The sequence below is a fragment of the Coturnix japonica genome, chromosome 1 (genome assembly GCF_054131305.1).
Source record: "Coturnix japonica strain WE chromosome 1, WE-NBRP24, whole genome shotgun sequence".
Taxonomy (NCBI): Eukaryota; Metazoa; Chordata; class Aves; order Galliformes; family Phasianidae; genus Coturnix; species Coturnix japonica.
In genome coordinates, this window is record NC_140663.1 from 93,963,526 (window position 1) to 93,988,961 (window position 25,436).

The 25,436-nt window shown below is 43.8% G+C and overlaps 1 protein-coding gene across 2 annotated transcripts in view; it reads right to left on the bottom strand.

The window, feature by feature from the left end:
• Positions 1-22,331, bottom strand: part of APP (amyloid beta precursor protein) — a 185,768-nt gene extending 163,437 nt beyond the window's left edge. For both annotated transcript variants that reach the window (XM_015880839.3, XM_015880829.3), the window contains exon 1: positions 22,134-22,331. In XM_015880839.3, the coding sequence (XP_015736325.2) occupies positions 22,134-22,190 (57 nt within the window). In that variant the 5' untranslated portion in view covers positions 22,191-22,331. The remainder of the gene's footprint in view (positions 1-22,133) is intronic.
• Between the last annotated feature and the right edge of the window lie 3,105 nt (positions 22,332-25,436).

A 25,436-nucleotide genomic window follows, 5' to 3' on the forward strand; every position in this document is an offset into this window, starting at 1 on the left:
AGTACATGGGAAGCAATAAGGAACAAAAGAAAAACAGTCCAAGCCAGACTGCCATACATTAAGGCAAATACTACAGACGTAACTTACTGTTTTTTTATTGTGGCTCTGAATATTGAAAATACAGCACAAGACACCGTTGGTTTTCCCTTTCCTACTTATACCACATATGAACACTGTGGGTTCTGGATTTCCAACCTTACTGAGTGCTACTGAGCACCATAACCTACATACATCACTGCTGCTCAGGTTTAGGGAGGGACTAAAACCTACATTCTAGGGGCTTTCTTCCAGTGCACTGTTCTTATCACTTCCTAATAAAAGAGAGCGGTTTGGATTGCCTAGAAGTTTAGTTAATGAAAACATCTTTGAAATGAGAATAACGTGAGGGGAAAAAAACAAGCAAACATGAAAAAACATCTCTTACCAATACACACAAAAAACCATGCAGGTATAGTTATCAGGAGCTTGCACTAAGATCTACAGTTCGCACAAGGATATAGAAAATGACTGACTGGAGAAGTGAACTAGATGGCAAAATTCAGGGTTGTTTTTATTTTTCTTGTTGCTGTTACGGGGGGCTGTTTGCCCTTTGTTTTTTTTCCCCACTCTCTCTTTTTAAAGAGACTAAAGGACTGCAGGAGCTCTGCTGGGTCTAATCACTAACAGCAGCTGTGCTCAATCCTGACAAGTAGCAAAAGAAGAGAGATACTCATAAGTAATTGATTTGAAGGCTCTTGACAAGTACTGCATCCAAAAGAAATATGCTTAAATACCATTTCAAGTTCATGCTAATTGAATTGAACGGACTTATGAGAGACGAAATTTCAGAGGCACTTTCGGACCCTCAAAAAATGCAGATAAATGAAATTATTCATTGTTAACTACTGTTATCAGATCAGAAACTGATCCAAGTAGGAAGGCTTAATAAAGATGAAGTACTGTTTCTTAACCAATAAGTGGACTAAAACCACAGATCATCATTAAGAAGAAAAAAAAACCAAAGCATAAGTCTTCTCCTCAGGGGAAAAAACCTCCAGTTTTTTAATCATTTTGGAACCACACACTGCAAGATGAAAATCTAACACTTGTCAATACCTCCATTATATGACTGTTATGTTGAATGTAAATCCTTCAAACAGTGGCTTGTTTGTGGGGATTTTTGTGTTTTAATTGAATAATCTGGAAGATAAATAAAACATCTTGTGTTTTAGAACACATCAGCTGCAGCATCCTGATAATCACATTTGTTTTCACACACTCAATCTGAGGACAAGAAACCTTTCAACCTGATGTGTTGTCTTGTTTAACTGAGTCTCACTTCACCGGTTATGCTCAAAGGTTGACAGAAACAGTACCACTAAAAAATACAGCACAATCCTGGAGTCTTTCCTGGCTGACATTAAGTATTGTCTTAAAACTCTGCTCTTACTCCAATGTACATGCTAAGAAATTCTACAGTAACCTGTAGCTGTCTTCCTACCTTCCCCCTTTGAAGACTCACTTCATGTTTTCTTTCCTATTTCCCTCTCTGCTCAATTGCTGAAAGCAGCAGCTTAAAAAAACAGCTGCAATAATTTAGGCAGATTTCCTTGGAAATGCCATGGGGCAAGTAAAAAAAGAATACAAAGAAAACCTGAAAGTATGTCACAGAACCATAATGCCCAATGTCTCCTATTAAATATCAGCTTTGGGACTGTCTCATGCACTGCCTTCTTAAACAAGGTCACCAAGAATTACTTGGTGTTTTCAACATAAGTTAGCTGAAAAGATCAGAGACTGTTTCAGTACAAGAAAGACAGAGAGCTGTTGGGAGAAGGTCCAAAGGAGAGCTACAAAGATGATCGGGGGCTGGAGCACCTCCCCTACAAAGACAGGCTGAGGGAGCTGGGCTTGTTCAGCCTGGAGAAAAGAAGGCTTCAGGCTGACCTCACTGCAGCCTTTCATTACCAAAAGGGAGCCTATAAACAGGAGGGGAGTCAACTCTTGGAAAGGACAAATAACAGCAGGACAAGGGGAAATGGATTTAAGTTGAAGGAGGAAAGATTTAGGTTTGATGTTTGGTAGTTTTTTTCTATTAGAGTGGTGAGGTGCTGCCCAGAGAGGTTGCAGATGCCCTGTCCCTGGATGTGTTCAAGGCCAGGCTGGATGGAGCCCTGGGCAGCCTGGTCTGGTATGAAATGTAGAGGTGGTGGCCCTGCCTGCAGCTGGGGGTTGGAGATCCATGATCACTGAGGTCCCTTCCAATCTGGGCCATTCTGCTTCCAGCTGGTAACCAGAACCTCACAGCAAGAGAAGATGAGCGGCATTCTTCCTTCTAATTCTCTCCCATGCATTCAGGAGGGCAGGCAAGTTCACTAAGACATCAGGAGGGCTCATCTTACAGCAACACAGAAGCAGCATAGTGGCTAGCTAAAGAAGCCCTGGCAACACCTGTTAGAGAGCACAGCAGCTCTCCTACTTGCACTCAACCTGCTAAAGCAAGCTAAACATATTAATGCACCTTTAATGATGGTATAGTTTTACATTGATAAGTCCTTCACGATCACATTACTTTGAAAATGGAATAGGAGTTCCTTAAACTTGCCCGTTCTAACCAATGGTGTGTGCCCCGGTGGCGCAGTGGTAGGAATGCCGCGTTGCAACACCGGGCCCGAGTGTTCGAATCCCCCTGTGGCGCAGGTGGTAGTAGTGCCGCTCTGCTACACAGAGGCTCGAATCCCGGGGGTTGGACTCGATGATCTCTAAGGTCCCTTCCAACCCGCACGAGACTATTACCTATTACCTAATGGTACATTCTTCTGCTCTGTTGAGGCCATGGTGTCACCCTTCTTCCTGGCTGGCCTGAGAAAGCAAGTATATACTGTGTGGCTCCTCCCTGTGCTAATGTAACAGTAAGTATTATTGTTACCCATATAAACTTTTTTTTTTAAACTTGCCCTGTTACAATTATTTTGAGATGAAACTGTTTCAAGGTAACCAAACATACATTCACACCAACACATACTTTGTTTCAGATAATATTTTATTTTGTTACACACAGGCAAAAAGAAAGTATCAAAGCTAAACAAAGTAACATTAAGAGACAGTGTAACAATAGTTAAGGACTACCAATATTAAAACAGGGAACTGCTTCAGAAAAGTCCTATTAAGTACTGGTGAATTTTCTTCCCCTCACCATCTCAAGTTTAAGAAAACATCCGCTTACTCTACTGATTTCCACTTGCAAACTACTGTGATAACTTACCTAAAACAGTTTCTCCTTTCTAATCAGAAAAGCACAGTGTGATTTACTGTATTCACCAGGTTACATGTCCTTACACATTCTCACTGAGCTGGATTTCACATGCTCGCCTTTCATTTTCTTGGCAAACTTCAGAATACAAACAGCCATTGAGTCTACAACATACATTTCTTCCTATACTATGGAGAAGAATAAATTAAATGTAGGTTTGTTTTAAATGTCAAGCTTTTGGAAACAAGAGCATTTTGCACCAACTCACCAATGTTTAGAAGGTTACAGGATAGTCATGTCACAAGATCTTTTTGGCTGGCTAGTAAAACCTCTTTTCTTCACACGTATATTAGATTCTAGCTTAGACAACTTTCTTACTGCTAAGATACAAGCTGTCCAACACATCTACCCACTCGTGATTCAAAACTATCTTCTTATTAAGTCTGTCAAAGGCAATTAGCCTGAATAAACAGACACTACAGATCCATTTCAATGATCATACAGTGTTTGATTATACAGATAGCAACAATGGAAGCACTATAAACTGCTTGATTTCCTGCACTAGGGCTTGCAGCACAAAGTAACAAGCCACAGGAACAGCAAACTGAATTGGTTCTTGGGAGACAGCTGTGCAGAGGGGGGTGAAGGACCCTGCACACCCACTGAGTGCCCACTAAAGATGCTTGGCTATCTTTGTAGCTGCACTGGGCCCAACTTATCCTGTTAGGTCTAGTCTATAAAGGAGAGAGGGGGTCTTTTGGGATACTGCACTCTTTCCTATGCTAAATAGGAAAAACGGGACAAACTGATGGGTTTGTAATGCCATTTTTTTCCTTTTATTATTGCCATTGAGTAGTTTTGTTTGTTTTTACATCCCACTGCTGGTTTTGAAAAGACATCAGGTAAAACACATCCTTCTCCTTATTTCCTGCAGAGACAAGGAGATCACTTTCACATACTTGACAAACATCATCAGCTCTAATTCACATCCTGGTCCTGAAGTCAAAACTTAGTTAACATACATGGAACAGCAGCGGCAAGCTCACTGAAATACCATCCTGTTTGAACTCTTTACATTACAGTTGCTCCTCTGTGCACTTCACCTTTCAGACAGACTGCAATTTGAGATCACTATCCTGAAGTCAGGTTACACAGAAGAATGCCAGCTGTAAGCTGATATATACAGTAGGCAATATACATAAAAAAAAATAGGCCAGAAGCAATTCCATCGCCTCATTAGCTCTCCAGATGCATCGTGCAGTACTTACAGTCCAGTTCTCCAACATAACACTTAAAATTTCATACAAATGGACATTCGAAGTATAGGACAAATGCAAGTGAGACAAATAACTTTTACATGCATTCCTCTTTGATCAAATGAGCTGCAGGCTCCATTTCAAGATGCTGTCTATGCGTCATGGAAGAGGTGCACAACCTTCTATGAACATACATATAAATGTAGTGTATATTTCGTCTAGAATGTTTCAATCTCAAAGAGGGCAGATTTAGGTTGGATATAAGGAAAAAATCTTAACAGTGAGGGTGGTGAGGCACTGGAACATGTAGCCCAGATATGTCATTTATTCACATCATCCCTGGAGACTTTGAAGGAGAGGCTGGATGAGGCCCTGGGCAACCTAATCTAGCTGTGGTGCCCCTGTTCATTGCAGGGGAGTTGGGACTAGATGGCTTTCAGAGATTCCTTCCATCTCTAAAAATTCTATGATTCTCTGACAACACTGATCTGTACAAACATAGACTAGAAGACAACATTAATGTTAATTTATTTTTTTTTCTAAAGAATCCATAAAAATAGCAGATAAAAATTCTCAGACTTCAAACAATGCACGACTGCAGTTTTTCATTTCTTTCTGTGTTAATGTGACAAGCTTGTTAAAAATAATCACCACTTTAAACCCACTGTGATTCGCACAACGTTGGCATCATTTCACACAAAAGACACCACTGAAGACAGAAAGCTTAACCAGAGAGTTTGAAAATCTTATAAAACTACTTCCATAAACCCGGATTTGGGGATCTGAGATTTATTTTTACTGTACAGCAAAAGACCATAAAAATCACACACCCCAAATCAGCTGTTTACCAAATGGCTTTTTCAGACCACCACCAAAGAACCTGTTCTCTTGTTCTGTGTTCTACTCCAAGTATCTACAGCAGTGAAGCATTTATTACCCCAGCTCCCATTCAGCTTTCTGGGACTCCTAGGTCTCTGGCACAGTATAAATAAAACACAAGTGTTTACTCTTAGAACAGATCACCATTAGACAGCTGACTTTTTAACTCTGAACTTGCACATACTGATTGTTTGCTATATTACCATATTAAAAAATGCACACGGGTAAGCGACACGTGAGAATTCTTTCCACTCTCTTGACAAAGGAAAGTTTATAATGGATCAAAAGTGGAGCCATTCTACATAATGGACTGTTTCTTCTCTTACCTTTAACAGAAAGGGAACAACTGTAACAAAAATACTGTCTACAACAATAGGTCCATTCAGAAGCCACAGATTCAGGCTCTCATTGGAAAGGAAACACGATAAGGAGTGAAAAAGGCTCTGAAAGGACATCAGAACTGGGATGCAAGGAGCCACAAATAACCTTTTAAGTAACATAATATTATTCAACTAAAGAAAACACTGCTGCACTAACCACGCAAGAAACATCTCCCAGCTTTTGCTCACATCTCAACTTGGAATGCCATTTCCTTCCTCTGTACTGAACGCTTGAAACCACAAGCCATCACGCCCTCCTTCTCTATATAGAGCTTGCAGTTTTATTTCCTCCCCTTTCTGTCCTGCTTTATGTTCAAGCTTTCTGTTGTCTCTTAAAAAGCTGAAAAAAAATTAAGGCTAGAGATGATTGAAACTATTTAGTACTACTTGTTCTGAAATACTGCATTCAGCTCTGGAAACCTTTTGTTATGAACCAGCACATCCAAGCAGAACAACCACAAAGTCAGCACCAGATTTAAGTGTTTATCAGACTTCAGGGAATAAAATTAATGCAAGAACTAGAATAAAGAAGACCATCAAGAGCCAGTTTCTGTAATAGCAGTTGAACCTCACTGCAGAAAGTGCTCATTTCCCAGTTTTATTTCTTTGTCTTATTCCTTTAAATCAATTTTTAAGATCAAGAAACTGGAAAGGAAAATAGCATTGTCATCAATGCTGACATTTTTCCATCTTCATTCATCTATTGAATCTGACCTCAATATAACTTACCAAAATAATTTCCATCCTAAACTGACCATCACAGTTTTTGCAAACTCTTTGAGGCTACGAAGCCAAATCTAGTTTGATATTGCCATCAATTAAATCCTCTTTAAAAGCTTTAGGGAAAATACTTCTAAAGAACAACTACAGAAAAGGTTTTGCTTAAAATGTTCAGTGACGAGGATGAGAAGGGAAACACATGATATATGAAAGTTTTGCACTGAGGAACAGTACTGGCAACCAGGCAGCCCAAGGGACTGTCAGGATGCTGAAGCAGCCTGGCTGTGTGCACAAGAGAGGCCACTCCTTCAGCATCAGCTGGTGAAGTGCTACAGCAGCCAATTCCAAGCAACCACAGGACTGTAACCCAAGCATAAAAACACTGGCACCACCAGGAGGTATTTTGTTTCTCCTCCCCCCCCCAATAAATAACTGCATCTTCCAATTCCACATTCATCTTATCAAGCAGCCAATTGCAAGAAGCAGACAACAGACCTGTCTGCGGTCAGGCCAGCATCGACACTTGCAGTCAGCTCCAGGACACAAGAGCAGGAGGATCACACAGGGTGACACCCTATCTGCTTGCAAAGGCCACATCGATCCAGGCACCTGTGAGCTCCCGCGCCTGAGCTGCTGGCAGAACAGCCACAGCACCAAGAGCGTTTGCAGAGCAGCCTGTCTGCACAAGTGACAGGCAGCAGTGGCCTAATTAACATCCCCTTGCAGCGAGGATGAGAGCAAAAGAAGGGAGGAAGCAGATAAAAATCTGCGTAGCACAGTAAAACCAGAACTTTGGAATAAATAGGAACCTTAAAATTGAAGCAAACCAATAGCTAAGGGGAGGTGAATGGATTCACCTCCACATCTTCCCACTGCAGCGTTTCCTGCCAACTGCAGGTCCCCAGACACAGCAGGCCAGGCTGGGACTGCCCCGCCAGCCCCAGGGCAACCCACCCAGCCCTGGCAGTTCCATTCACACATGACTACTGCCAAAACACTTTGGGCGCAGTGTCACCACCCAAGGTTTTGACGCATTTCAGCAAACATATTCAGGTTATCTGAATGCTTAATATAGCCTGGATTAGCAGACTCTGTGCTTGCATAGCTATGGAAGAGGAAATACATGTGTGGGAAATTTATTAAATCCACCAAATTAACCCACAGACTGCAGGGCAATAAGAGAACAGGCTGCAGTACCATCCCTTCAAACACTGCAAATGGAGACCTAAGCTTCTTAGCCTCCTCAGACTGGGCCAGGCTCATTTCTCCTCCAAGCAAGTTTTGCTCCACACAGATGGACATTCCTGAGGGCAGCACTAGACCCATGAGGCCGCCCGCATGCTGTCTACCAGTATTTCAACCACTCTGAGTTTTTCTTCTTGCAGAATGACCAAACCCCAGGGGGCCCAAGAGCTCTCAAGCCCAACTACAGTACAATCTCACATGCACCGGTGCTCCCTCAGCTTGGTACAAAGGGTAGCTCCCCCACCCCACGACAGAAGAACTTGCACAAGTGCAAGCAGGCAGGATCCTTGCTCGTCTTCAAAGACAACCTGCTTATTTATTTCATATGCTCCAAACCAGCTGCCTGTGATGAATGCTACCCTGGCTGGCTTGGATGCAGCACTCTGCACATTGTGAACAGCAAAGCACTGTGAAGAAATGCGTGCATGCTGAGCAGGCTGGAAACACCTCACCGGGCCCACTGCAGTGCAGGACTGAGGTAATCTGCCTCACTTAGTGTCATCATAAATTCAATATTTTGCCTCAATAAACTGTAAGTGTTCAAGACGCAAACAGACACTCCCATGCGATGCAGCAAAACCTGAAACAAAATATAAATAGGAAATGTGTTCATGTCAAAGTGATGAGTATATTTAAATTTGGGAGTCTGACTAAATAAAATGAAGTACTTCTTCTATGTCATCCAATCTCAGTTCTGCTTTTTTTTTTCTCTGTACCTATAAGCATAACCAACCTCAGACTACATTTCAAATCCAACAGGGGAAGATGGACAGTGGCAGGAACTATTATATATAAACTGCTCATGACTACTGCAATAAGCTCTTGCCTGTCTCTTCATTCCCATAATAATACATCACTACCCATCAATACTGAACCTTATTAACTTCATTCTATTCATAACACACCAATAAAACGGTTAGCAAAATTTCTGCTCCCATTAATTTCTAGAAAGCGAAAATCACTTTTTAGGGAATGTTTTGACTAAAACAAATAGCACAGCTTTCAGCATTAAAAACTTGCAACACCCCCCTCCGAGATGGGCAGAAGATTCAGCTTTTCATCTATGAAAAGAACTGGAGACATGACATTTGCATTTTGTCAGTCACCTCCATGCACTTCCCCTCCGCTGCTAACCTAACACACAGAACAAACTGCAACTCCAGCAAACATCTTAAAACCACGAATAAAAGATATGCTTCTGTGGAATTGTTATTTTATCTGCTAAAGTTTACTACACTTCTGAAAACATCACTTACTTCAGAAGAAAACCTGCCACCCAGCAGGAGCTGCCACATCCAGCTGTTTCCTCTTCATATTTTTACAGCTCCAACACTCTATCCTAGCTTAAGACCCTGACATGAAGCAGAACCCAGCCAGCAGCACTGCTGTCAGCCCCATTTATCTGTAGCTGCAGGTAGGACAGAACGCCTCCTCTAGCAGGAACCAGGACTGAGCAAGGCACGTTAGAAATTGCTGGTGACAGGAGATGTGTGCATACTGCATGCACTCAATGTCTGCAAGTGAACGCTTTCAAAACACAGCACATACAGTCAACGCAGAATAATCTCCAGGTATATCCAGTCATTTATTCCACCAGCAAGACCAGATTTGTAACACGTACATATTTATCTTGACTGTTTTAATGCATCTGACATTGGTACACCCAGTACATAAGTAACAGAAATATCCTTTACAAAAAAAGTACAGCCCTCACACAGTGTGCATTTATACCTCATTCCCAGGACAAGACTAAAAACTGAAACTCTCCAGAGGACTTTTATAAATAAATAAGCAAACATGCATCTACCCCTGAAACATCACACTGGGAATATTGCCCAGATGATGGCTGACCATGGCTTTTATGCTTGTTTACCTTCTGCATTTCCAAGCATCGTGTTGGGAAATACCTCCAGCAGTTGCTATAGGACACCACAGTTCTCTTCAAATCTCATTTCAAGACCATGGATTGTAAAATTTTATGTCATGCTACAAAATGCTTCAATAGAGTCCTAAGTAATTGATCATTTAAAAAAGGTTTTGAAATTAGATTACGATAGCTATATTTCTTCTGAATTTAATAATGAATAAAACATTAGAGAAAGACTATTGGGAACTTGTAACAGATAGTATATAGTAAGTTTTACCTTAGTAGCAACAGAAGAACAGTTAAGTTGAAATTCAATTCGTTTTAAATTAGTCTACTAAAAAAAAAAAAACAAACCCTAAAATACAAATTTTCCAGGGGCGTTTTCATTTGTTGCGTTTCCTGTTGAGAACTGAAACATTCAACCGTAGACATGCACAAGTCTTCCTGTGATTTTTCTCAATGCCAAAGAGCTAACAAAGCTTTGCACAGTATTGACTAAGCTGCTACACTCCATCTTTGAACAGACTTTATTAGCCTAAAAGTAAACTCCAGAATATTAGCAGCATGAACGTAAGCAATGACTTTGCAGGAGAAGAGGCAATGTACTACTAATTATCTGAGGGGGGAACATGAGTTGCGTTGTTAAAGATAACCCCAGAGTTATTTTCCACCTCAGTAAGCAAACACAAATTCAGAGATCCTAACGAGCACTGCCTACCTGACTCTTTCCTCAGATAAGAACTCTGCAACCAGCCATCATTAGAATTGCTTAACTTTAGTTCTCACTCATGTGTACATACATATCAAAGCACAAACACAACTACAACAGCCTGCCCTGCCATTTCAGATTTCGCCTACATCAGGGATTGCTTTAAGCAGTCTCTCCCAAATGGCTACATACCACTTTCACTGCCTATGAAAAGGGGGGAGGTACAAATGCAATGACTTACAAGTTTAACTCCTCTTTTTGTAAATACCCATTTAACACTATCCTGCCCCTCTCCAACACCCCCCCACACACCTTCTTCCCATTGAGCCCTAACAGAAGCAGCTGGACATGTGGCATAACCTCAACTCCTGGCTGTGTGTGGCAGCCCCAGAGCCGTTTCTGGATGAGTAGTGCTAGGAATTAGAAGAGTCAGAAATCCCTCATTACCAGTCACAAGGAAAGTGCTTTTCAAAGTAGCTTGATGCTCACATTTATAACCGCAGTTCACTAACTGTGCTACCTTAGTCAAACTGAAGGCCTATAGTGAAGCAGCTGCAAGATCTTGTCACCCCTGACACCCCACTGTGTTAGCAAGCAGCTAGGGGACATGGACAACCCAGAGAGCAAAGCTGAGGGCTTCATGCCACAGAGCCCAGCCCACAGCACTGCACCATGACCCGCGCTGTCATTCAGTCCCTCGAGCACCAACGTGACAAACTTAAATGCCAACACAGGCATGGCAGGAAGCCACCAGTGTCAACAAAAAACAGGTTATTAGAAATAGTCCACAGACATGGCAAATTGGCAGGCACTGCCTCATAATCTGAAAGGATTTGTAGTATAAGCTAGAGGGAAAAACAATCTCTCCTCAAAGTCATAACTGCTAACAATCAGGAACACCTTCCCTCCTAAAGACAGTGGCAAAGCTGAGGAAAAGATGTGGCTAACAGAAGAAGGGCACTGCTTTTCCAGACCTACTCTCTGGGCAGGTACCACTTTGCCAGACAGCAACCAGTCTGAATCTAGTCACCCCTACTTCAAAAGAACATCCTGAGAGCCAAGCACCACCAAGAGAAAATTATTTCCTCCCACCGCCTCAGAAAAATAACCTGCGTGGGAACTGTACATGTCCACATCCAGAGAATGGAAAACAAGAAGCTAAGTCAAGTACGCCCACATGCTGTCACAAACCAAGACAGCACAAACGTCATCCACCGCATCCTCACAAATGAAGGCCAAAGAAGGGAGGCAGAGGCCAAGCAGGCATGACAGCATACAGAGGACACACCAAGCAGATCAAGCCCAAGCTGAAAAGACTTCCCAGTATCACCATCAGCACAGGAGCATATTAAGCACCACCTTTCCTATTAGTAATTAGTGCAAGAAAGGCATACATTTTTAAACACACCTTCCCCATATCTTCCCATCATTAAGAACTGGGAAGAGACAGAAAACCACTCTGAGCCATGGGTGTGTCAGCTCACCCAACATTAACCAAGTATTTGTTGCATGACTACCTTCAAGTACAACCAGGCTGCGTATTTCAAACACCTTCAGGCAACCAAACCCATGTTCCAACTCAGAATGATATCCACAGGTAATGCAAGCTCCTAAATATTTCTATGTGGGGAAGGCATTAAAGATTTACATACACACATCTTAACAACACATGGAGAGGGGAATCCATTTTCAGAAATAATCTGCCTAAATAACACATGTAGTATCTATATGTATATATTTATCAAAAAGAAGAGCCCGGCTTATTTCCTCATGAAAGTCATTTGAAATAAGAGCACTTCATCTCAGTGAGTTCTCAGTCTTTGGTAAATTATTAATTCTGTGGCTGATTTCCACGCTAACGTAAGGGGTATTATGACTTTCATGAGGAAATAAGCCAGGCTCTTTTTTTTTTTTTTTTTTTTTGGTAAATACTCTAATGGAGTATTAGTACTGCATTTTACTTCTGCTGTATGCTTTAAAGCAAATCTAAGCATTGCACGTAGCCAAGTTTATGTACAGCACACGGTGTTGGTTAAGACTGAAAAAGTACATTTACTATTTTGGGCACCAGAAGCACTTTTTTAAACAGGAAAGAGAGGGAGCAAAGTTTGTAAGCAGATCAAGACAAATCGTTAGCATGGTACATAAAAATCTGTTGACAGAGATGCAACTGTAGGTGCTCATCTATTTCATTTCTATGTCTAAGTCAGTTTCCTCTTTCAAAGCACAAGCAGAAGGGCAAAGGAAATGCATCCCACTGAATACAAAACCTTAGGCACTCTCAACACCGTATCAATTTAGGTACCTTAAGATATTTGACAAAGAGAGACTGATAATGCAATAGCACTTCCCTGAGGAATTTTCATGCGCTTTTTACGACATGTAATTGAAACTGCAGGAACAGGTGGCTAGAAATATTCTCTTTGTTTTATACTCCTTTTGACTCCAAAAAACATGACTTCCGAGTTTCTTCACTATCTGGTTTAGCAAGAAGAATCAGTAATCTCCAACATATACTGTAAATTCAAACAAACTAGATGGAAGGCTAAATCTTCAAGGTATGCATTAGGTAAAAATCTAGAGGTATTTTAATCAGGAAGTGTCACCACCCCTCCCCACCCCTCACAAAGATTAAATAGTATTTGTAAGGCTTTCCCTCTCTGCTCTTCTTGATTCTTGCAAGCAATTCACTAGATTACCAATACCACCAACCACTTCTTCCTATCACCTTGGGAAAACCACCCAGTATGGCTTTTTATAGCACACATCACAAAGCAGCCTAACAGCTCTGCCTTTTTTCTTCCCCTGCAGACCATCTTCAGACAGACCACCTATTTGGCTGCCGGCATGATTAAAAACAGCCTTCCCACTAGAAAGCCATTGACACTGTATGTTTAGCCAAGTAAGATGCTGGAGCAAGAATACCAAAGGGGTTTTTTGTTTTGTTTGAAGTGAATTTTGTACTGTGCTGTTTCTACTGAAACAAGAAATCAGGAAGTTAGACCAAGACAAGTAGCTGGATACACCTAAAAAGACCTGACAAAGATAGTACTGACTCAAGGGCAACTCTAACATGGACTGTTCAGTAAGAACATGAATTTTCACTTCTAAAGAAGATGCCCCAAATCTCAGACCCCAGAGGGAAGGGCACAATACTTAAATTTAACTTAGAAATTTCTGATGCACCAGCCACATTTCTCAAGTTTTAAGTATGTCTCTTAACCAAGTTATTCCCCATGATCAAGAAGTAGTATTTTCTGGACACACAGAGTCTGCAATCCAGTTTAAACACAGTATTCCCTAAAAGCTCTTGCAGCCTTTTACATCATCCTCAGCTTTTATTGAAACGTTTGGGGAATATCACTCAAGATACACTATTTAATGATAATCCTCCCAAGGTTTTATCCATTGCAGCACCAGACATTTAAAAGTCAAGAATCCTGTAAAATGTCTAAGTACTCCTCACCCAACACAGTCATTCACAGCCCCAGAAAACTGCCCACAGTTTGTTTCCTTTCTTCTTTAGAACTTGTTTAGTGGAGTTATGGAGGCAATTTGAACACAGAATCACAGAATTATCAGGGTTGGAAAAGACCTAGAAGATCATCCAGTCCAACCATCACCAATACTTCCCAGCTAAATCATATCCCTCAAGACAACATCCAAACGTTTCTTGAACACTCCCATGGTCAGTGACTCCATCACCTCCCTGGGCAGCGCATTCCAGTGCCTGACTACCCTTTCCGAGAAGTAAGACACATAGAGTGAAGAGAACTGCAGAAAGATCCAATTCCAAGCCTGTTTTGCACTATCAACAGGTGTGACAAACACACCAGAGGAATCCAGCTTTCTGGTGTTTGGTTCCACTCCAGCATCTCTTGCTTCAGCAGGACCAGTAACAGGAAAAACAAAAACTCAACTGTTTAAAGAATTGAGAAAGCTCAACATAACCATACTATGCAGTTTCTCTCAGAAAACGGTGGCTCAACAAGCTTAAAAATATATATATACACATACATAAGTCTAACTCTCAGCCATACCTGTACTTGGTAACACCAAATCTCATGCTAAAATCAACAAGCAAATGTATCTGCAATTAATACTGGCACGTGCAAGCCAAAAAGCGCTCCACATCAAGACACTGCCATATTCCCTGAGGGTGCATTTCAAGTTGGTGGGATCTTCATATGAATACAGAATTTAAATCCCACCACATGGAGGGTGCCTGCACTCATCTCCTGCACCTCGCTGGCTACTGCACTTCTCCTGTTTGCCATGATGCAGCCCAACATCCTGTATTTACCCCTCTGGAAAAATCAGTCACTCAGTCTTTGCTCCTACTTTGCCTCTGTAGACTGAAGGCAAAAAAACTCATTTCCTTTCTCAGCTCACCACAAGTCTGTACTATTAAAAACATGTCTATGGTTTCCTATTTGAATGCCTTCCAGAAAGTGCTAGCTGTCAGGCTTTTGTTATCCTGCTATTTCCTCTTTGTGGAGGCAATTAAGGCAGTGTTCAATCTTCCTTCTAATAAATTACAGATTATCTTTCTCATTTGGTTTTGCCTCCAGAACTAGAGTTTAAACAAGTAAATGAAGTAGCTTCCATCCCTCAGAACTGCCAGCACCTAAACCAAACCCCACTTTGCCATCCCCTCCCTGGAGAAGATGGGCTCCCCCTTCAGAGACTTCGGATCCTCTACTCTAAGGAAACCCCCTAACCAGCACAGGGCTTTAACAATGCCCACAGGCCTCAGTCAGCTTGTGGTTCTGCACATGGTGCCATGCAGGCCCAGACCAGCAGCTACCTCCTAACCCTGCCAACGTCTCCAATGCTGGCCAAGCACTGAAGCAATGTTACAGCCCAAATAAGCAAGTCTTTGTGCTGATTTTATAAGAGATATCATCTTCACGTGGATCCACACAGACATGACAGGAAGATGAAATACATCACCTGAACAGCTCCAAGTTGTTGTGATCAAGATGGGTGTGATCAAGAATACCTTACACAATAAACATGGGAAACTGGCTTTTCAATGTTAAGGGTAGCAGGAAAAAAAATATTCTACCATTGTAAGAAATAAAAGTGCTGAACACTATTTTAAAGTCTATGTCTTTTTACAGTATTTAGCAGCCAGTACAGTTTTAGCTTTTTATTCAGCTTATGTTCCCCTAAATAATAACCCTCCTTCCCAGTAAATAAATATACAGGTGCTGTATGTGTGTAAAAATAAGCCTTTATTAATGATAAAAAAACAACTGAAGCCAAGAGTTTATGAGAAACTTGAAGCCAAGTTTATGAGAAGCTTAGAACATGAATAGTATCAAACCTTTATCAAGACAGTACATCAGAATTCCATTACCCATATTTTAAGGTAGGACATAGGGAGCAAACAGTTTTTCAAGCTACCTTTCAGATGATCACAATCACAGAATATCTCGAGTTGGAAGGGACTCACAAGGATCACCAAGTCAAACTCTAGCACCACACAAAATTCAAACCCTACATCTGACAACACTGGCCAAAGGCCTCCTGAACAGCAGCAGGCTTGGTATTATGACCACTGCCCTGGGGAGCTTGTTCCAGTGCCTGACCTCTGGTAAAAAACCTTTTCATTACACCCAACCTGACCCTTCCCTGATGAGGAAAGGTGAACTACTCTATTAGCTCAGAAATCCATATTCGAATCCAGTTTAAAACTCCAGTGACAAACAAGTTTAAACAACTAACCATAACAAGACTAAGCCGGTTGTCTCAAAATTAGATTGCTGTGTATGAAAAATATGGATGAAAAAAAAAACAGAGCCTTTTGCAGGGCCCTCAATTTAGAAAAAAAAATAGAAAAAAAGAAAAAAGACTTCTTACAGGGTTAAAGCTTCAAAATAAGCAGTCTTTAGGACATGCTGACAAGGTAAGAGAATGTTTGCTGCAGGCACAGAGACCATGCAATAGCATGTCAAGGAGACTGGAAGTAACATCCAAATCCTGTCCCTATATCTCTATTATGTCATCTGTGTCAACTGAATACTATTATGAATGAAAAGACAATTATCACCTTCACCATAAGAAAAATTTAGAAAGACATTTTAGGTCTCTAAGCTCCAATAACTGTATTACCTAAATCTGGGTTGTGTATGTATAAATTCCTGTTTCATAGTTCCAAAAAAATCAAAGCCCAAACTTCATAGTTTCCAAAACAAAATACAGGGTATTGCTCACTTATCTTAAACTCCTGTTAGACGTGAATTGTTTTATATGAATTCCTAAGATAAATTACATAAAAAATAGTTACTACCATACTGGATCAAACAAATGTCATTTTCTGAAAGGGAGCAATTTTAAAATGCTTTTACGAGCAAGTACAACTAGTTTTGTCCCATTCCTGTCACATGCTATCTGCTGTGGTTGAATAGATAAGCTCTACTCTGGAGAAGGATAAACCAGAGAAGGGTGAATAGGGAATTCCTATCTGGATTAGCTCAAAATGGGTCAGTGGGAACTGAATGGAGCCATCCATCCCTAAATGCAGCTCCTAGGAGCATTTTGCCTTTCACAATAACTTGACATTAACTTTTAATGATCAGGAACCAAAGAGAGGTCAGGTATGAAAAGACTGCTCATGTGCCACCACAGGTCATCACAGGGAGGCAAAGGGACCAACACCTTAATTAACACTGCTCCATCAACTTCTGAAAATGTGGTTTCAGAGGCTAGGGCTCTTCTCCCAAAGCAGCTGCCTGCTCTTTTGGTTGGGCCAGTTCAACTGGTTGTGGCCATTTTCTAACTCAGCTCTCTGAAGCATCTGCCAGAAAAAGAGACCTATTAAAAAAAAAAATGCACAGCTTGTTTATTTCAGCACAGAGCGGGGTCATGAAACCAGCAGAGTCGCCACTGAGAGCTGAACAGGCTGACTGTAGAGAGTAGAAACCACTGGTGGAAGCACAACAAGCAGCTCGAAGCAGCCAGCTCCCGAGCTAGGTCCTCTGCCAGCCATACGGCAGAGCTGAACTCCAGCCTGAAAAGGCCAAGTGGATTACAAACCACAAAGTGCACTGGCTCACATGCTTCTATGTTTAAAGCTTGGCTGCCTCACAGTCCATGAAAGACCAGCAGCTGACCAGAATGTTGGCTTCCCTTGGAAAGCCTCTTAAACAGGCACAGTTTACACTTACCCTTTAATATGAAGTCCTCAAGAGAAGACTGGGTTCTTCTGAACTTGCTGTAAGGATGAGCGAGAAAACACAGCAAGCCAGAAGTCCTGCTTCTTAGCTGAGGAAACCACATTGCTTATAGAGCTGTCACACTGGGAGCTAAACACTTAGGTACACACATATTGACTGGCTGCTATCCAATCTGGTCCCTGTGAATGCGGGCCATTATTCCCATTTAGCTGATTTTCTGTAAGACTAATTTCTCACATGAAGTGGTAGACATTTTTGGAACTTACATGCATCTTTAGATCACAAAAATAAAGAAACAACGTAGCTTTTGGAAGGTTTGTTGTTGTTTTTAAACTCAAATAAAAACAAATACTTAAGTTTGACAACTAAAAGACAAGACAGTTGATGGGACATAGTGACCCATTCAGAACTGAAATCTCAAAGTTATGCATCAGGCAATACTGGTTTGTACTCTCAGCTGGCCCTACACCATTGAAAGAGATAGAAAATGTGCATCAATTGTAGGTACATCTGAAGGAAAGTCAGGGAAGATGGGCAGTTTCCAGACCAAGTTCTGAGAGCAAAGGCTCCTCCAAACGAATGCATTCTGCTTTAAAAATAAATTCAGAGCAATATTTTGTCTTCTTTTGACAGTCCCATCTCAGAACTAGTCCAAGCTCACGCCTGTTATCAACACTGTTCTTGGCAATGCTCAGCCTGTCAGCGACCATTGTGAACTCTCACTACAAGAACATGTTCTAACAGTTTAGCCAAGCTTACAGAAAGTCATTCGGTACTTTTTCAATTTGCTTTACTTTTAATCTTCTTACACCACAGGATTTTCCAAAATCCCACGAATTTAAATCCAATAACACACAGCTCTCGACTTACGTGTTAAACCCATACTAGATAGATCACCTAACAATTTCAATGAACACGTTATCATACACAAACCCTATTATATGCTTATCAGTAGCAGCCAAGAATTGTCTCTTCATTGCCTGGGTACAACTTCTGTAACTACTGTCACAGCCTCCAGGCACACCTCAATCCAGAGATGAGCCAACTATACTATAGGCCAGCTGCTCATCAGCCACCGGAACAGGCTGTCCAGGCTGCCCAGGGGGGTGGTGGAATCTCCTTCTCTGGAGATATTCAACCTGTGTGACATGGTGTAGGGAGCCTGCTTTGGCAGGGGGGTTGGACTCAATGATCTCTAGAGGTCCCTTCCAACCCCTACAGTTCTGTGATTCTGTGATCAAGGGTTGCTCAGGCTCTGTCTTTGGAGCTCTATCTTCAGACCTACCTGAGCCTCCAGAACTGGCCCTGTTTTGGAGGTCGGAGCAAAGTCCACCAGAGACTCCGTGATCCTATCAACTAATTCCTTGAACAATTCTCCATACTCAACAGTTGGTGCTAATTATTTTACCGAGCCACTGAGAAATGACTCTGTCGAGAGAAACACCTGCCATTTCATCAAGCAGTTCAATGAAATACCTACGCTCTGAAGCTACAGTGCCAAGTTTTGTATTTTAAAAAGGATGGACAATTAGAAGGAATCTTTGTATCTTTCCTTTGCAAATCATACAAACTGTCCCCGACACAAGCCAAGAGAAAAGCCATCATGAAGTTGACCTCCACTTCTCATTGGTTTCCCTTACAAATCAGAATAGCGCTTCATTAAAGCAGTTAAGAAAGATCACCTGCACTTGTCACATAAATAACTAAAGGTGGAGGAAGAGAGGAGAAAAAAGAAGTCTCACAATCTTGTCACCTTCATACATGCTCTAGAGAAGTATGGCAGCTGATCACATTTCCCCTCAGAAAACACATCTGAAGAGAACTGAAGTCTAGAAATTGTTGCTCGTTAAACATAAAAGACGAGCAGGGCAGTGAGGGAGAAGCTCCATTCTTCCCTCTTTTAATTTATCCATTTGACTGCCAATGCACCAGAATCCATAATGCCTGCACTGCCATTGTAGGATTTTAAGGGTGAAGTTCAAAGGGAATCTCTTAACCCAAAAAAAAGAAAAACACCCACAAAAACCACATTTCCAAGAGAAAAATCAAGAACGGAAGCAGAAGGAAGAACTCAAATTCTGTAATGGAGGCAAAAGAAAAGCTTGCTTTAACTGCCCACGTTACAGGAAGTCATTTTCAAAGACCTACTTAAAATCTGAACAATTAAGAAATGAGTTCTTGGAACCTTCATTTAAAAAGAGCCAAACAAAAGCTTCAAAATCACAGCATTAGACAGTTCCTTAAAAACGCTGCCGGGCAATATGCTTCTTGTGAGCTTACTTCCTGAGGGCCTGCTTGTATGCTAGCAATGTCTTAGTAATTCCATTTCAGTTTGCTGGTATGAGAGTCCTGCTTATAAAAGTGGATCTACGGCAGTACCAGGCACGACAAATCTTGACACCCCAACCGTGTGCTAATTAGACGAAATCTTAATATGCAAAACTGAGATTGTTCACTCAGACTCACAGCTACCGTCTTTCACATTTACCTACTGAAATCAGACAATAAATAGGATGAGATTAAATGGTAACTATTCGAGAAAGCGACACATCACAAAGTACTAGAATTCTTGCCAGGTAAAATTCCAACCCTCCTCCCCCTCCCCTCCAAGTATGATTCACTTGGCTGCAAGTAGCATGCTAAGCAACTGAGACATCACTGTAGCATCACTATGGAGTATTTCCTCCAGAGATGCAGAAATATTAATCTACCTGAAATTCTACATAGGAATTTCTTATGTGTAATATTGCAAGGCTTTCAATTTTGCTCCTGTTTTCCCTCTTCCTTACACCACACTCCCTCTGAAAACATGCATAGGTCCTTCTGCTGCTTTCCTAAAAGCATTTGTTAAAATGGCAGGAGAAACGGTTGAGTTTTAGGAGATGAGATCTCAAATCTACTTCAAACATCAAAATTTCACATTTCAGCACACAAAGACAATGCAAGTGTGGTAAACGTATGCATGCAATTCCTGTTATGAAATACTGAAATATTATAAAAGCAGCCCCGTGTTCAAATCATCAACCTTCAGCATATCAAGATACAAAGAACCAAGACTAATCATAAGATGACCAGATGTTAGAAACTATCCCACCACCTAACAGGAAAAAAGAGGAAAAAAGCCTCAAACATTGTCATGAACTGCCAGAACCAGATGGAAAGCTGCTTCTGCACAAACACTGCTGCCCATTTAAACAACTACTTCAAGGCAAAGAACGTCTCTGAAAATTCTGGATGCTACTCCAGCAGGCATCACGGAAAGGATGGGGTTGCAGATGAATGCAGGCTCTCCTCAGAATGGTTCTGACGCAAAACCCAAGCCCTCCTTCTTGCAAGTGCTTATACAGTGCCTGCACCTCTATACCTTTTCCCACATATATATATATATATATACACATATATATAAGGCTAGGGACAGAGAGATCCAATGGACCACACAGTGACGGGCATCACTATCTGAAGTACCGTTCCAAATCTATTTTTCCATTCTTTATTTGGCTTCATCTAAGCGCCCAAGGCAGAGATTTCCTTCTATTACTTTCAAGCAGCAAACGGTTGCATCAAGCTAACACCCAAACGAGTTTTATAACTGGAAATCTTAAAGCCCCGAGCCTCTTCACAACCCTTCATTTTTTATATCCCCTGCTCGGCGTTTCCCAGCCTGTGCCTGTAAGAGCAGCATCTGGCACAGGGACGGCCAGGTACCGTGAGGCGAGCTCTGAGCGCCCGGTGCCAGCCCTGCGGGCTCCCTGGGGCAGAGGATCTGTGTGTGAGCTGAGGGCTCCGGGCCGGGGGGCGGCTCCCTACACACCTTCAGCGGGCGGCACCGGCTGCTCTCTGTGCTCAGTCACGGGGGGCGAGAGGAGCCCACCCGTCTCCGCCCCACCGGGTTCTCAGCGGAAGGTACCGCCGGGCAGCCCGGAGCAGCGGGGCAGGATGAGGGCGATGCCGCCCAGGGTCGGGCCGTCCGCCTCTCGCATGACGGCGCCCCTCTGCTGCACTGCAGCGGCGCCATCTTCTCGCGCTTCGCCGCCGCGCAGCCCCAGCCCGCCCCGCCGCAGGGAAACCCGCCCCGCGGCTCCGCACGGCTCGGCTCGGCACGGCTCGGCACGGCTCGGCACTGCACGCCATCCCCGCCCCCGCCCCGCGTCCCCGCCGCCCGGCTGCCGTGTCAGCCCCTCCGGGAGGCTCCTCGCTGCCGCCCCGCGCACCTGTGAGGGTGTGTGTGCGCGACGGGGCGGGCGCGGTGCCTCCCCCGCACGCCGCTCCTCCCGCCGCCCCCTGAGGCCCCGCGCCCCCCGCCCGGCCGGCAAAGTTTCCCTTCCCCGACCCTCGGCAGAGGATCCCTCCGGGGACGCGCACCGTCCCCACGAACAGCCTGAAGGCAGCGGTGGGCGCGGGCAGCCGGGTGGTAGCGATGCGCGGGGCCGCGAGAGCCGCCGAGCTCTCTCTCTGCCTCCGTTCTGCCCCCGTCTCCCCCTCGTTCAGCGGGAGCGGCCCTATTGTTCACCGGCGGCCGGGGAAGGAAGCTCCGGGACAGGGCAGGCGACGGGGACCTTCACCGAGCCCCGCCGCAGGGGCGGCTCCGGGCAGACAAAGCCTTCGGGAGACGCAGGAGGACGGCGGGAGCGAGCCCCCGCCCGACCGCCCCCTGCCCCGCTTACCTCGAGGGCCCGTGCGACGCCAGCGGCCAGCAGCAGAAGGGCTAAATGGGGCAGCATCGCGGCGGCCGAGAGGGGAGGGGGAGAAGGGCGGCCGGCCGGCGGGACGCGCTGGGCTACGGCAGTAAATCCGCGGGGCCGCACCGCTGCCAGGGAGAGCGACTGAGCTGCAGCGGCACCACCGAGCGCCGCGGCGGGGCCGGTCAGCTGATGGCCCGGCCCGCCCCCGAGCGGGCGGTGCGGCTCGGCCCGGCCCGGCCCTCCGGCCCCGCGGAGACCCCTAGCGGCAGCAAAAGGGCGGAGCAGCACCGACACGCGGCTGGGCGGTACGGGGAGAGCACCGCGGGGCCAGGCTCGGTCTGATGAGGGCTCGGGCAGCCCTTAGGCTGTCTTGAAGGTGGAGTGATTGTCTGCTCAGCCTCTCACATAATGCATAATCTGTCTCCAAAGCACTTGAGCACGCAACTGAGGCCTCAGCCTCCTGTTGGGGAGATAGCAGTGACCCACGGCATCGCTTTGCTTACTGCTAATTTGCAAAATCAATGCAGAATTTGTGGAAGCGTCACTGAGAAATAACGCACGCAGGTGCACTGACTAAAGCAAGGCTCACAACATCTGAACAAGGAAGAAGTCAAACTTCGGTGCTTTTTCATATGGATTGCAAGCAGAAGGCCAAAGCAAACTTACTTCCCTGTCTTCTACATCCAATTGTAAACTTTCAGAGAGCATCCATAGGAGGGCTATGAAGATGGTGAAAGGTCTGAAGGGCAAGGCCCCTTGGTGTGTCCAACTCAGAGCAGAGGAGCTGAGGAGAGGCCTCATGGTTGTTGCAGCTCTTCACCTGGAGCAGACAGGCAGCGCTGAGCTCTGCTCTGTGTGACAGGGTCAGAGCCCGAGGGAACAGCATGGAGCTGTGCCAGGGGAGGGGCAGCTGGGGGTTAGGAGAAAGTTCTTCATTAGAGGGTTGTAGGCCCTAAAACAGGTTCCCGTGAGGAGTGGTCACCAAGTGTACAAGAAGCATCTGGACAGCGCTCACACATATGGTCTTATTTTAGGGTGGCACTGTGTGGAGCCAGGAGCTGTACTCGATGATCCTTCTGGGTCCCTTCCAACTTGGAATAGTCCAACTCATAGTGCACGGGGATAGGACTAGGGGTAATGGGATGAAAGTACAGCATAGGAAGTTCCGCACGAATGTGTGGAAGAACTTCTTTACAGTGAGGGTGACGGAGCACTGGAACAGGCTGCCCAGGGAGGTGGTGGAGTCTCCTTCTCTGGAGATATTCAAGACCTGCCTGGACGCCTACCTGTGTGACGTGGTGTAGGGAGCCTGCTTTGACAGGGGGGTTGGACTCGATGATCTCTAGAGGTCCCTTCCAACCCCTACAATGCTGTGATTCTGTGAATATTCTATAATTCTATGAAATTCAGTTTGATGTTACCTGGCGTGTTCTGTTGACCTTATTGCAGGCTCTCTACTGCCACTAAGGCCCACAAGACCCCTATTAACAGACACCCTGTGCAACAGAGAACTTCAGCCTGGTCACAAAAGGGACAAGTCACCCCAGTGCCTGGTTTGGTGATGGAAGCCTGGGCTGCGCTGTCCTCAGCACTATTCTCATAGAAGCACAGACTAACCTGAGCTGGAAGAGATGCACACAGATCACCAAGTCTAACTCCTGGCTCCAGTCTATGCCTGAGAGTATTGTCCAAATGCATTTTGAACTCCAGCAAGCTTATGTCCATGTTCTTTTCAAGTCAAAGCAGAAATCCACTGAGACCCAGTCCAAGCTTCATCCAATCCAGAGGGATATTTACCGGGCTGGAGTAGACAACAGCAGGGTCAAGCGAGCTGAAATGTTCAGGAAGACACCTCAGCACTGCAGCATTTCACCCCCATAGGCAAGCTGTAGATTCAGAAGACCATTCTCATGCAAATATGACACTGCTCATACAAATGAATGAACTGATGGTGTACAATGGCTTTGGAGAATTGCTTGAGTCACACTTGGATAGTTTGAGTGGTCTCTGACAGGCAACTAACAGCTGAGGCCCCTCTCTCCCTATGTACAGATGTGAAGTATATCCCAGTGTAATTAGTAGGTGCTTTTAAGAAATACACCCATGACACAATACAACTTGTAAATTAAAATTGGTTAAATAACAACAATGGCAGGTTTAGCTGGAATAATTGAATATTGTTATCTTCTTGTTAGGATAATGATTGTACGGCTTTAAGGGGTTAGGGAAGGATTTGCTATGCAAATGTTCCCAACCAGTTGGCTTCTAAACCCAGCCAGCAGAAAGGCAGCACAGTGGTTGCAAATCAGCAACATCCTGCCGGAGCTGATGGAGGTCATTCAAAAACAATTCTTCCCAGAAACAATGGAGGCAATCAGAAGGAAGCTCTTTTCAAGTTCTGAAAAAATAAAAAAATAAAAATAAAAAAAAAAAGAATCCAGCTTTCATATGGATAGAAGACCAAAATAGATCCATGTCACTCTTTTATTCTATATATTATTGGCTTGGTAGCTCTTTGCAAACACTGCTTCCTAGCACTGAAACCCAGCAGCACTTCCAACTGCAGTTTTTCTGAATGAGGCAAGCCTACATCCTCGCTCATGGTGGGCCCCTTCTGCCCTTTATGGGGTGAGGGTCAGAGCCATAGGGTCACACACCTCAGGGTAGGGGCAGGAGAGAAGGAAGATGTGAAAAGGTGGGAAAAAGTCAAAGGTGCAGAAAAGCCTAAGATATAGGTCTGGGCCATTAATACAAACCAATGACAAGATTTGCCAAGGCCGTAACTAAAGACTCCTTTGAAAGTCATCATAGAAATACAGAATCACAGAATGTCCTGGGTTGAAAAGGACCAACATGATCATCAAGTTTCAACCCCCCTGCTATGCGCAGGGTTGCCAACCACCAGGCTGCCCAAATGCCTGCAGGGATGGGGCATCCACAATCTGTTTGGGCAAAGTCATTTGTAAGATCTACAAAATTGAGAGATGACCTGCTGATGGAAAACAAAGAGATTGTGTCTTATTTTCTGTTCTCTTTCCTCTTTCAGTATCTATACAGAAATACTGGTATACTTTTTGCCTTGCTTTTTCTAACCTGTCTTATTTGGATAGAAATACTTGGGAATGAAATTACCAGGCCTTGGAATTAGTCATAGCTGGAGTGCTACGAAGACCACTACCACCACACAGCAGGATGAGTAATGAACGTATATTCCTGAAGAAGGCAGCAGCACGGGCTGGGTAATGGAATGATAGGGGATACATAAGAATCCAGTAAGATAATCTG